Source organism: Gigantopelta aegis, chromosome 9 (genome assembly GCF_016097555.1).
Source record: "Gigantopelta aegis isolate Gae_Host chromosome 9, Gae_host_genome, whole genome shotgun sequence".
In the NCBI taxonomy this organism is placed as follows: Eukaryota; Metazoa; Mollusca; class Gastropoda; order Neomphalida; family Peltospiridae; genus Gigantopelta; species Gigantopelta aegis.
In genome coordinates, this window is record NC_054707.1 from 79576715 (window position 1) to 79590544 (window position 13830).

The 13830-nt window shown below is 37.6% G+C and overlaps 1 protein-coding gene across 1 annotated transcript in view; it reads right to left on the reverse strand.

Annotated features, from left to right (window-relative positions):
* LOC121381779 (calcitonin gene-related peptide type 1 receptor-like) overlaps positions 1-13830 on the reverse strand; it is a 42649-nt gene that overhangs the window by 12576 nt on the left and 16243 nt on the right. Inside the window, exons 4-6 of the mRNA XM_041511132.1 lie at positions 6248-6339; positions 5389-5542; positions 2512-2662 (exon numbers count right to left, since the gene is read on the reverse strand). Coding sequence (XP_041367066.1) covers positions 2512-2662; positions 5389-5542; positions 6248-6339 — 397 coding nt within the window. The remainder of the gene's footprint in view (positions 1-2511; positions 2663-5388; positions 5543-6247; positions 6340-13830) is intronic.

A 13830-nucleotide genomic window follows, 5' to 3' on the forward strand; every position in this document is an offset into this window, starting at 1 on the left:
TCTAAAATATGATATTAAGTAACTTAGGTTCCATCGACAGAGAAGCAAATACACCTGAAGCAGTGAATGGGGATAATACTCGCTTAGAATGTACTGCGTTTGTTGCTATTTTCAAGATGATGTCGACTAGCAGAGACTTTTTAACGACTATAAGTACACATTAACGACTATAAGTACACATTAAATATCTTTTCCTGCTTAAAATATCAGAGGCTGATCGTCCAAATCTTTGTACTAAGTCAAACGTATTGTATTACCTAAGACTAGTAGTAATATATATATATACATACATACATACATACATACATATATATATATATATATATTCTTCAAAAAAAAGTAGGGGAACCTGAAATATTAAAACGTACGTTTTGACCACAGACATCCTAGTAAAGAACGTTCACGTGTGTGGGGTGTCATTCTCGATTTTGACAATTTCCAGGAAGGTCCATTAATCACTGTGGAACATTATTTCTGTCAATCTTTTTCATTCTGTTGATCATACACTTGTTATTGTTTTGTTTTTTTACATTTTTATAGTTTGAATTTGCGATTTACTGATAAAAAACGTCAACTTTCAAATTTCACTTCTGACCCCAATCGTCGTTCAAGATCTTTGGTGGTCATAAAACCTACTAATACTGAACTACCGATTGTAATGTTTGCCCAATTAATTCACTATTATCATATAACCATTCTCTACAGCTAATATACCTTACAATTTTGGCAATTGTAAATTATCATTAGAGTTCCCCTACTTTTTTTAAGAGTATATATTCGTACGTACGACAGCCTCGGTGGCGTCGTGGCAGGCCATCGGTCTACAGGCTGGTAGGTACTGTAACACAATACCCTCACATTAAAGGAACAGATAGCTAACTAATTTCTCCTGACATTAAAGGAACGACGATGGCCAGCGGAAGTCAGTCCAGAAATCTCCGAACTAATTCTCCTGACATTAAAGGAACAGCGATGGGCCAGCGGTGGTCAGTCTATAATTCATATATGAAATTTGTGGACGGTGCGAGATGACCGCGTACGACTGTGTTGACGGATAGATCCGGCCTCAACCGACCAATGTCGCTGCATAACCCGCATACCTTCCTCGTGCCAGTAGTGTTTAAAAGAAGAGTCAGCAAGCTCTATCGACAGTCTTTTCTCAACCACGAAAAGCTCCGGCCAACGGCAATCCAAGAATTAGCTACTTTGTTGACCCAGCCGGTCGTTATACTTTCTGACGAAAAGTAAAACTGAAACATCCGACGATAACGTGAGGCAGATGCAGTTCCTGTGAACATTTTATCCCGAACCACGATCATCCTATCAGTTAACTCTGTGACGAGAACTGAGAGAAGAACTGAACTATACCTTGTGAAATGTGTAACTTATAACCTATTAAAATCTTCCTTAACTTGATCGATCTTCCGAGTTTATCAACCGTTGTACGAGTGTTTCACAACGCGCGCTCGTACAGCGACGACTATAAAAGAGTACTACCACTATACGAATCATCAGAGTGTCACTAACCATACGACTGGTAGTGGCACAGTACTGGGTGCGGATCTCAGTCGAGGCATGGGATTTTTAATCCAAATACCGACTCCAAACCCTGAGTGAGTGCTCCGCAAGGCTCAGTGGGTAGGTGTAAACCACTTGCACCGACCAGTGATCCATAACTGGTTCAACAAAGGCCATGGTTTGTGCTATCCTGCCTGTGGGAAGCGCAAATAAAAGATCCCTTGCTGCTAATCGGAAGAGTAGTCCATGTAGTGGCGACGGCGGGTTTCCTCTCAAAATCTGTGTGGTCCTTAACCATATGTCTGACGCCATATAACCGTAAATAAAATGTGTTGAGTGCGTCGTTAAATAAAACATTTCTTTCTTTCGTACGTACGAAATTATTACACTGATATTCCAAACACTAATATTCCAAACAATAACCTGTATTTAGTGCATGCATGTTATTTAAGTCGTTATAAAATTGTGTCGGTCGGAGATATCTGACAATGGCAGCAAACACAGGACAGACCTTTTACAGGTACACCCTGCTGACTTGTGTGACATTTTATATCACATTCCACAGCGAGGAGTGCAGTATAGCCCCACGTCCCTAACCATCCAAAGGCCAAGACAAGACATAATCCTTTTTGTTTGGTAAACTTATTCAATACTATAATAATACCAAGTTACTTGTTTTTTTCGACAGTTTATTGCCACGAATTTCCACTTTTACAATCGTGATTGAACCATATACTCTGTGGGAAAGTGCAAATTTCCATTTGTAAAAGGAAGCGTTTTCCCTCTGAGACCACGAGTTAAAACTGATCAAATGTTTGGTATTCAATAACGGATGATTAATAAACCAATGCTTTCTTGTGGTGTCCTTAAACAAAACCAACTTTAACTTTTACTTTGACCACAACACGTAAAACACAACAACCAACAATGTCACAATATAATTAAAACATTAGCAAAATCATTGAGTAAGAGCTAGAATGAAATAGCACTCACCCCAGCCTCCCAGGTAGATGTATTTCAATGACTTGGGAGGTTTGAAAGCGTTACTGATGAGACGGTGAAGGTAGAAACCCTCACAGAACATCCACAAATAGTTGGTGCTCTTGAAGTAGAGGCGGAAAAACGAGAGAAATTTACATCCTGCCTGTAACAAAGAGAAAGTGATAATTACAACAGAGACTAGTAACAGATGATGTAAACAGACAGACTAGTAACATATGATGTAAACAGACAGACTAGTAACAGATGATGTAAGCAGACAGACTAGTAACAGATGATGTAAACAGACTAGTAACAGATGATGTAAGCAGACAGACTAGTAACAGATGATGTAAGCAGACAGACTAGTAACAGATGATGTAAGCAGACAAGACTAGTAACAGATGATGTAAGCAGACAAGACTAGTAACAGATGATGTAAGCAGACAGACTAGTAACAGATGATGTAAACAGACATACTAGTAACAGATGATGTAAGCAGACATACTAGTAACATATGATGTAAGCAGACAGACTAGTAACAGATGATAAAAACACAATGCAGGCTCGTGTGTAGAGAAGGATTAGAGGTTAAGTTTCTTTTTTAAAAATGTATTTTCAGGAGAGGGGGCCTGACCCAAACTCCCTAAAATCCTCGCTGACCACAGTCTAGACCAACCTTTGAACAATATCAAGCCCATGCGCCTGCAATTCTGTCACAATCATATTATTATTAGACCACTCAGAAGGGAACCCTTACACATTAGAAGCATGTGATCTCTGAATTTTACACTGCGACACTGGAAATCAACATATGTTATAATTTGCCGGTCCACTAAAATGTTACCAGCCATAATGGTTACAGTATAATGACATCTGAACATTTTCTGCTCACAAGAGGTATTAGACTTTACAGTTAATGGCAGATGAACAAAGTCTTACGATGCAGCACCAATATAGATCTGCTCTCTATAAAGACCGAGCCTTGCAATTGCTCCCGACAATCGGCAATGACATGGAATTTGCCGTGGCATGGCATTTTTAATTCTCTACGGCATTTATTTTTGCTGTGGACTATATTCAATCTACGGCATGTTTTTTCTTAATTGCAGTTATTTAAGTTATTTTCTTAATTGCAGCGGCTGTAGACACAGCAATTTCTGTTTATAAATAAAACAGTAATGTTAATTTTATGAATAATCTATTTCGTTTAAGATATTCTACTTCTGTTAAAAAGCAGCAAATGTATTTTAAATGCACTTTCTCATCGATAGAAGAGCACATAGCACAACATTTGATGTACCAGTCGTGAAGCAAGGTATTTTCCAAGAATTAGAGCTGTATATTATATGTACCATAGCGTTTCATGGTTTAAAAAACAAACACCCCCCCCAAAAACCCAAACAAACACAAACCACCCCCCCCCCCCAAAAAAAAAAAAAACCCAACAAAGGGATCAACCCCAGGATTGTAACAAAACAACAGCAACACAAATCAGTTAAAAACAACCCAGCAATTCAAAATGCTAGCGGTGTTAAAATAATTATACTAAAAATAACTAATCTTTTTGAAATATTTTTGATGTATTTGTACTCCAAAACAAAAGAACAAAAACAAAACCAATAAAAACTAAGAACACTCGAAAGACAAGAGTGACACAAAAAAGATTAACGCCAGATGGCCTCTGGCAAAACCATTGTTGTCGGAGAATGTTAGTGTGCAAGGCTGCATTTGTCGGAGACATTGAACTTTATTCCGGAAATTGCACTTCTCAGTTGGAAGACTATTTTGGCGGGTCGCTTGTGATATTATGAATTACACGTCGTACAACGGGGAGAGCCAGTTGCGAACAAAGGCTACAACGGTACCAGGGCTATACATAACCGAAAATAACCAGGGGTTGGAGCTGTTAGAAAAAGGAGACAGATTAAAGACACATTAATATAAGGTCTTTTCCAACTGAATAGAGACATAAGCGTACGTGATAGGGGTGCAGGCAACTGCCCCCGTCCCTGATGCTGGAGGAAATAATCAAATTTGGAAAATAAAACGATAGAAATATTCGGGCAAAATATGCTAAGCTGATATCTTTTCCCCATGTTTTCTTCCCATCAAATGAATTAATGTTGTTATCCAGGTTCAGGCATTGTCGCTTAATTCGGGCAAAAACCAGTCTGCCCCCTGCCCCCCCCCCCCCCCCCCCCCCCCCCCCCCCCCCCCAACAACAATAACAAAACTGGAGGCGCGTAAGCCTATGGATAGAGATGACACTTTTAAACTAAAACAGGACAGTGTCTTCCTTACCCATCCCAAGTAGGTACGATCCTGGGTATCAACTCATTGTGCGACGCTGTGCACCAGAGTACCAAGCCAAATCCGATGACAGAAATAACACACCACCAAAGTATAAATTATCATCAAAAAATTACTTTGATTTAGTTATTTTACAGATGTATTTCATTTTCACAACGAAAGGACGCTATTGTACTTCATGCTATTAGTATTAATGGTGGCGACATAAGTATTGATGCGAGTGACACTTCAAAAATGATTAGGGTAGGGCGCCAGGTTGGGGTGGAGTGAGAGTAAAAAAATGAGAGAGAGAGAGAGAGACAGAGTGAGAAAGGAAGCGAGAGAGGGATATATATATATATATATATATATATATATATATATATATAGAGAGAGAGAGAGAGAGAGAGAGAGAGAGAGAGAGAGAGAGAGAGAGAGTGTGTGTGTGTGTGGGGGGGGGGGGGGGGGGGGGCGCTGCTGCCATATAGGCTGGTCCTACCGAAACTATTTTAATGTAAGGGAGGTAACTACCAACAACTTCAGATACAGATCACTAAGAAGGTTACAGGCACTATTTTAGTATTTAGTTTAAACACTTACCACGTTTTGATAAAGCACCGTAGATGAAGGATTATCACTAGTGATTCTGTCATAAGTTACGAACATGTCCCATAATATATTCATGATGTCACTACTGATGAAAGAGAAGAAGAAGTTCATATGAAGTCGAATGCGATGTTGCCGACGTAATGACCTGGAATTAATATATTACAAATATAACATAACGTAACGTAACGTAACGTAACGTAACGTAACGTAACATTTCATAAAATAACATATCATATAAATATATATGATATGATATGATATATGATATAATATATATGATATGATACGATACGATACGATACGATACGATATATAACATAAATATAATATTAATATAATATAATATAATATAATATAATGTAATATATAATACAATACAATACAATACAATTAATAAAGTATAGTTTGGTACAGTAGAATACAGTACAGCACGGTACAATACAATACAATCTGATAATAGGATACAACACTAGTATCCACTAAAGGAAACATTTCCAAAATTTTAATTAAAAATAAAACATTAGTTTTCCTACCAATTAACCAAACTGACACGTGCTTACATCCACCACCGGATCAATCACGAACAAGATAAGTATTTTAAAACTCTAGTCTTGAAGCGTTTAGAACAGACCGACAAGACTGCTTACAACACCGGATCAATCACGAACAAGATAAGTATTTTAAAACTCTAGTCTTGAAGCGTTTAGAACAGACCGACAAGACTGCTTACAACACCGGTTGATGACGCAAACCTTAGAGTTTATTAAGAGTGTATTTGTATTTGTGTAGTGAACTGTTCGACAGGAAGCGAGATCTCAGCTATTTAGTCATATTTACATACAGTACTCACCTATATACCAAGAAAATTGTGAGCGCTGGAACTAGGAGGAAAATACTAATTAAATTGCAGCCGAGACTCAGGTAAATGGAAGTGACCAGACTCTGAAACATAAATAATATTACATCATTTAATATATTTAATATCACACGCAGACATACGTAGACACAAATACGCACACACACACACACACACACACACACACACACACACACACACACACGAAGATACATCCCCCCACATAAAATACAATGGAATAAGCTGTGATGTCCAAACAAGAGAGGTGTATGTAAAGTTAACAATAACATAATGAACTAAAAGCCTATAGTTATAGTAGGCCATTAAGGGTTGTTGGTAAAATACGCTAACTTAGGTACAAATGTTTCACGATTGCATACTACAGAGTTGTAAACTTTAACCTTCTGTTACCTCAAAATATCTAAAATATGACATCGTAGCTTACTCTCGTGGACCCTTCATATACACGCCTATATAGTTTTGAATATACAACATGGTCCAAGCCCAAGTCCAATAGTGTTTACATGCTCATAAACCACTATAGTTTCGGACATGTCTGTCCCGGGTCCGGTCTCTGGATAGCCATTGGTCTGATCCGGGACAGAATATACAAAATGGAGATTATTATTGGGGTTTTTTTGGACAGAACAACCAACTAATGGAATAGCTGGAAAAGCTCTGGGAAGGGTTATTGCCCCTGTGACCAGTGGCCGAATTTTACACTGACAGACTGATTAATTGTCTCGTTTGTTCCTTAACGCATGCGTGATCCAATCAATTAATTATTTATTCAGATGAATACGCAAATTTAATAGAGTCGTATTGGACGTGACTGGGACTAATTGTTTTGAGTGTTGAATTTTCATGTGGGTATTTCGCATGCAACCCACGCAAAAATAGTCTCAACTAGTCGTTACAACTATAACTCTTTTACCCTTTACCTGTACATAATTATAGACATGTTTCATTTAACGACGCACTCAACACATATTATTTGCGGTTATATGGATTCAGACAGTCCCTTTAACGGTTTGTGATTACTCAAAAAGAAGGAAGGAAATGTTTTATTTAACAACGCACTCAACACATTTTATTTACGGTTATATGGCGTCAGACATATGGTTAAGGACCACACAGATATTGAGAGAGGAAACCCGCTGTCGCCACTTCATGGGCTACTCTTTTCGATTAGCAGCAAGGGATCTTTTATATGCACCATCCCATGGACAGGATAGCACATACCACGGCTTTTGATGTACCAGTCGTGGTGCACTGGCTGGTGCGAGAGATAGCCCAATGGGACCACTGACGGGGTCCGATCAAGCGAGCTTTACCACTGGGCTACGTCTCGCCGCCCCCCCCCCCCCCCCCCCCCCCCACGCACAAAGAGTCTCAACTAGTCGTTACAACTATAACTCTTTTACCTTTACCTGTACATAATTATATGTCCTGAGTTGAGACTGTCCTGAGTTGTAACACGTTTTTGACCAACTGAGTATTTTTAATATGAAATTAATGATCTAGAATATAAGGGTTTGCATATACAAGGTGTTTTCGTCTGACCGCCAGAATGTTTCAAGAAGCCGAGACTAGATTTTGTTTTACATCCCATTAATTTCGAAGGTACGAAAAAATATATATTAGGTTTACAGGAACGTAATATAAATTAAGATCGATTATGGGTAATAAATAGGATATTAAACTCGCTACTATTTCGTATCATGTTTATACCCCTCGTGAAATAATTTTCATTGTCACTCGTTAAAGTTCGTGAAAATCGAAAATTATTTTATTTGGAACATAAACATGATATGAAATGGAAGCTCGTTTAATATCCTATAAATACAAAGACACCGCTATTCTAAACAAGAAATTGCATTTAACTTGTAATTTTATTTGTTAAAAAGGTTCTGTTAGAAACATTTTACAATAACAGCACACGCAGGATAGTTCTTTTAATACACCATACCAACCATTCTTGTTTGTACATGTTCATATTGTTTATTTATATAGTGTATATTATGCTACGCATTAAGCTCGTGCGCTTTAAAACTCGAAACAAATTAAAAACTTGCAGTTGGAACGCGCTCACCTTTCATGGAATTGTAAATTACATAACCTTTTATACATAGTAGATAGTTAAAGTTTATTTTGTTTAAAGACACTACTAGAGCACATTGATTTATTAATCATCGGCTATTGGATGTCAAACATCTGGTAATTTTGACATATAGTCTTAGAGAGGAATCCCGCTACAGTTTTCCATTAGTAGCAACTTGCTGCAAGTGATCGTCTATATGCACTATCCCACAGACAGAATAACACATACCACGGCCTTTGGTACACCAGTCGTGGTCCGCTGGCTGGATCGAGAAATAGCTGAATAAATATCCACTGAAGTTTTAAAAAAATCAATTCAAATGAAAGTATTAGTTGTACTTGTAACAATTTTGACTTCATTCAATATTTATAATCAATAATTACAACGTAATGTGTCATAACGTTGTATTTGAAAAGAAAAGAAAAGAACCACCTGTATGAAGCAATACACCTTAATCAATACAGAAAACTCCACTGATATTTTAACAACAAAAAATCAATCCACATGAAAGTATTACTTGTCAGTATTTATAATCAATAATTATAATGTAATGTGTCATAACGTTGTATTTGAAAAGAAAAGAAACGAAAAACGAAGAAAACCCCACAGACGTTATATTCCATTAAATGTGGACTAGAGATCTAGATGGATTAGACGGCCGTAATAGAACTGTTCATTAGGATTTATTCACAAAGAAAATGAGTCTAATCATTGTTATCTGCGCTACTCGACATGTACATTACTGATTAGCTCTTACGAACAAGGATTTCTTTCAACTTTATGCTGGTTTTATGCAGGTTACATTTTCTATTGATGAATTTGTGTCACCAGGGAGTAGTAGAAAATAGCAGCACTTGTAATATTACCGAAGCTTCCGTTCTTCGGAAGCCAAAACAATATGATTACTTTTTTTCTTGATGTATTCATCGAGTGCTGCGCAGTGACATAAATAACCTCAACATCTAATAGATACATCAACCGCCTCGGTGGTTTTATGGTTAAGCTTTCGTACTCTTAGGTGGTATGCACGGGGTTCGTATCACTGTACCAGCTGCCTTTATTAAGAGGGAATTTTAAAACTCAGTGGGAAGGTTCAAAACCAATACAACCATGTCATTTTGAGTCATCGTGGGGCGGGGCGTAACCCAGTGGTACAGCGTTCCATCGATGCGCGGTCGGTGTGGGATCGATCCCCGTCAGTGGGCCCATTGGGCTATTTATTGTTCCAGCCAGTGCACCAAGACTGGTATATCAAAGGCCGTGGTATGTACTACCCTGTCTGTGGGATGGTGCATATAAAAGATCCCTTGCTGCTTATCGAAAGAGTAGCCCATGAAGTGGCGACAGTGGGTTTCCTCTCTCAATATCTGTGTGGTGCGTAACCATATATCTGACGCCATATAACCGTAAATAAAATGTGTTGAGAGCGTCGTTAAATAAAACATTTTCCTTCCTTCCTTCTTTTTGAGTAATCACAAACCGTTAAAGGGACTGTCATGAGTTTTTGTCGATTATTAAGATGATGTCGACCAAACAGAGACTTTTTAACGACTGTAGTTACATATTACATACATTTTGTTTTTTAAAAATCAAATCAAATATTAGTGGTTGTATATTAAATGTGTTTTTAATCTTCATTTTATTTCCTAACACACACACACACACACACACACACACACACACACACACACACAATGTTTTTTTTTATTGAAAAACCAAATTCAGTTTGGGCTACTTACAAAAATTAGGACGACCAGAAACACCTTGAATATACAGACACTGATATTCTAAACACGAAAATCTATTTAATATGTAATGCCAGTCGTTACAAAATTTTATTAATCGAACACAAATTTGGGATAGTCTCTTTAATGGTAATTCGCGTTCTAAAACGAATATGATCTTTGCCATGAAAACTGATTTTAATATGCGTTAATATACTCACCAAAAAACACCAAACACAATATAAAATTTTATAATAGAAGCCGTTGAATACATAACAATTGTGCATCTTCCATTAAAATATTGAATACTGTATATTTGCACAAGACCGATTCAAAACGAAATTATGACAGAATCGTGAGGGTATGTAGTTATGTCTCACTGCCCGGTTCTTTGTCTATAGACGAGAGCTCTTCTTCACTACGATATATGGTTCCAATTTCGTTTGTATGAGGACTTTTGTCTATATTTTTTCTGGACACCTATATCAATAGCCTAATATTGCAATATAATTGTTTTTAACCGTAGCTGGGGGGGGGGGGGGGGGGGGTAAAGGGGGCAGCCAAGTATAGCATGCCTGAATCTTAAATTTGATATTAACAAGACAATAAGTGAAAAGTAATGTACCAAGAGTTAATTTTAAATTTCAAATTATCCATAATAAATACAATATAATATATAACACATACTATATAACACATGATATAATAACACATAACATATAATCCATGGTATTCAGGTTTCAGGTTTTATTTAAAAATAAAAAAATAAAATAATGAGTAATTAAATTGCTATGCAACACTATCATTACGTCTTCTTGCACCTTAGGCACCTTAGGTAGACGTCTGACTGTCAGTTTAAGACCGGATAGGAACTTGGCCGTGACATTTGTTTGCCCTCAATATTTCAGTCTAAAAATCGATCGTCCGTGTATAGCAGATAATCATATCAACTTTACACTATTGCTCATAAACAATTCGGCATTAAAGCGTCTTGTTATACAGAGTCGTGAGAGAGAAGAGTTGTGTAGTGGTCTTACACCTACCCACTGAGTTGTTAACGCTCGCTCTAGGTGGGAGCTGGTGCCGGGCTGCGAACCCTGTACCTACCAGTCTTATGTTCGATGGCTTAACCACGACACCGCCGAGGTCAGTAATGTTCTGGTTATTAGCCCTCTATCTAAACTAGGCGTGTCCATGAAGACAGAGTGCGCCGTATTCGAATATTAAATAACTGATGCAATTATTGATTTTATCTTTTACTGTGACAATGTATAACGAGTCTTCAATGTTTTGATAACAAAACGGGCATGGGAAACATATTATGGGATTAATCACAACTGAATGTCAAATATACATGATTAATAGGTTTACAAATATTCTTGTAAATTCGAAAATACTTTTTAATACTTTAAAATCTTCCTATCTCCATAGAAGTTGCTTCTGTACTTATTGTGGGCGAAGGTAGCCCAGTGGTAAACCGCTCGCCTCATGTGCGGTCGATCTAGGATCGACCTCCGTAGGTGGACTCATTCGGCTTTGTGTCGGTCCAGCCAGTGCACCACGACTGGTATATCAAAAGCCGTGGAAAGTGCTATCTTGTCTGTGGGATGCTGCATATAAAAGATCCATTGTTACTAATGGAAACATTTAGCGGCTTTCCTTCCTTAATACTATATGTCAAAATTACCAAATGTTAGACATCCAATAGCCGATGATTAATAAATCAATGTGCTCTTGAGGTATCGTCGTTAAACAAAACAAACTTTAACTTTAACTGTACTTATTGTTGTAAAATTATTGTCACAATTTTTAATTTGTCCACAAGGTCTGCCATGAATGTAAACAGACTAAGATTGTTCCATTTTTAATTTGTCCGCAATGTCTGCCATGAAATTAGACACTGCGATTTGTTCCGCTAGATATTGTTTATATTCGGCACAGTGGAATGAATTGCCATTGCCTCACAATGGTCACGATGTATTTCCGTTTCTTTGCATCCATTCTAGTTTGAGTTATCAATCTTGAGTCCTTAGCTTCCCGTCCATGTATGAAATCACCAAATGAAAGCCACTCAACTGCTATAAACATTCTAAACAAAGAATATTTGTCTGGTTTTAACAGAAACTAAGAATATTCCCCCGAGTCTAATTCCATAGTGTTATCTTTACATGGTGATTCAAATCTTCTACTCCATCAACGGGCTACTATCACTAGTAATGATTAGCGTGCTACTTATAACTGATAGTGATTTCAAGTGATTATTGCATAACAGTTGATATAGGCTGCGCAAAAGCGTAACCCATAACAGGCGAAATCTCGAAATTTTGGTTTTCGATCAATAGGAAATTGAATTAAAAAAGTAATCGACACCACTTAATCGATCTAAGTTCGGTTTAGTGCAAGGACCCAAGAAAATTAATGTTTTTAAAAAACTTCACAACGTCTTGTAGACCAAAATAACCAATCCATTGTTTCATACTGACTACGTATTGTACGCGATGACTGGAATTTTCAATATCGGCTTAGTGAGATGCAGGTGGGTTTTTTTAGTAGGGATTCGATTAATATAGCATTGGCGCTGGAGATAGATTAAACGAGCAAATTTACCGCTTTAAAAAGAAGAAAAAAAGTAGAAAAAAAGAAGAAAGAGCCACTCAATTTGTTGTCAGTTGCACGTGGTCGGTACGGTGTTATTACGGTGTTACGGTGTTATTACGGTGTTATTACGGTGTGGGACGATTTCAAACGTAAAGTAGCCCAAAAAACATATAAATTCTCTAAGCATTTTAACTTTGATTAACTAAGATAATGCCAATGTGAACACAATATTGTTATGACGTTTTATGCAGTGTATTTCATTTCATTTCAACTTATTTTCGTGCTTATATCCAATTAAGGTTCAAGCACGCTGTTCTGGGCACACACACACGCATCAGCTATTTGGGCTGTCTGTCCAGGACAGTGGGCTAGTTATTAATTGTTAGTGTTTAGTGAAAGAGAAGAGGGTGTAGTGGCCTTACACCTACCCATTGAGTCGTTAAAAGCCTGTACCTATCAGCCTTATGTTCGATGGCTTAACCACGACGCCACCGAGGCAGTGTAAACAACACTATGCTATTCAAATACAGGGGCCAATTTCACTAAACATCGTAAATTTACGTTTACGTGTCCAGTGTTCGAGATTAAAATTTTTAGGCAGTATCGCAGATGGATAGTAACATTTTCGTAATGAAGACAAGAAGAGACGCGTTTTCAGGACAGTTTACCACACCCCCATGTCCAGACGACGGTACCGGCCCTGCGTTTATTGGGAGTTGGTACAGGAAATAGGTACTGGGGAAAAATATCGTCTGGGCTTTTTTTGCATACATTTGCATATATCAAAAAATATGCAGCCTCGTCTTAATTTAACGCTATCAGCCTCTCTGAAAAAATAGAAATAAAAAATTGAATGGATTAAAAATAAAAAATAAAGTTTTTGTTTAACGACACCACTAACACACATTGATTTATTATTCATCGGCTATTCGATGTCAAACTTTTGGTAATTCTGACAAGTAGTTGTTAGAGGAAACCCGCTACATTTGTATCTTTTATATCCGCTTTCCCACAGACAGGAAAGCACATACCACGGCCTTTGACCAGCTGTGATGCACTGGTTGGAACCAAAAGAAAAACAAATCAGTTGAATGGATCCACCGAGGTAGTTCGATCCTGTGACGCTGGTACCTCAAGCGAGCACTCAACCGACT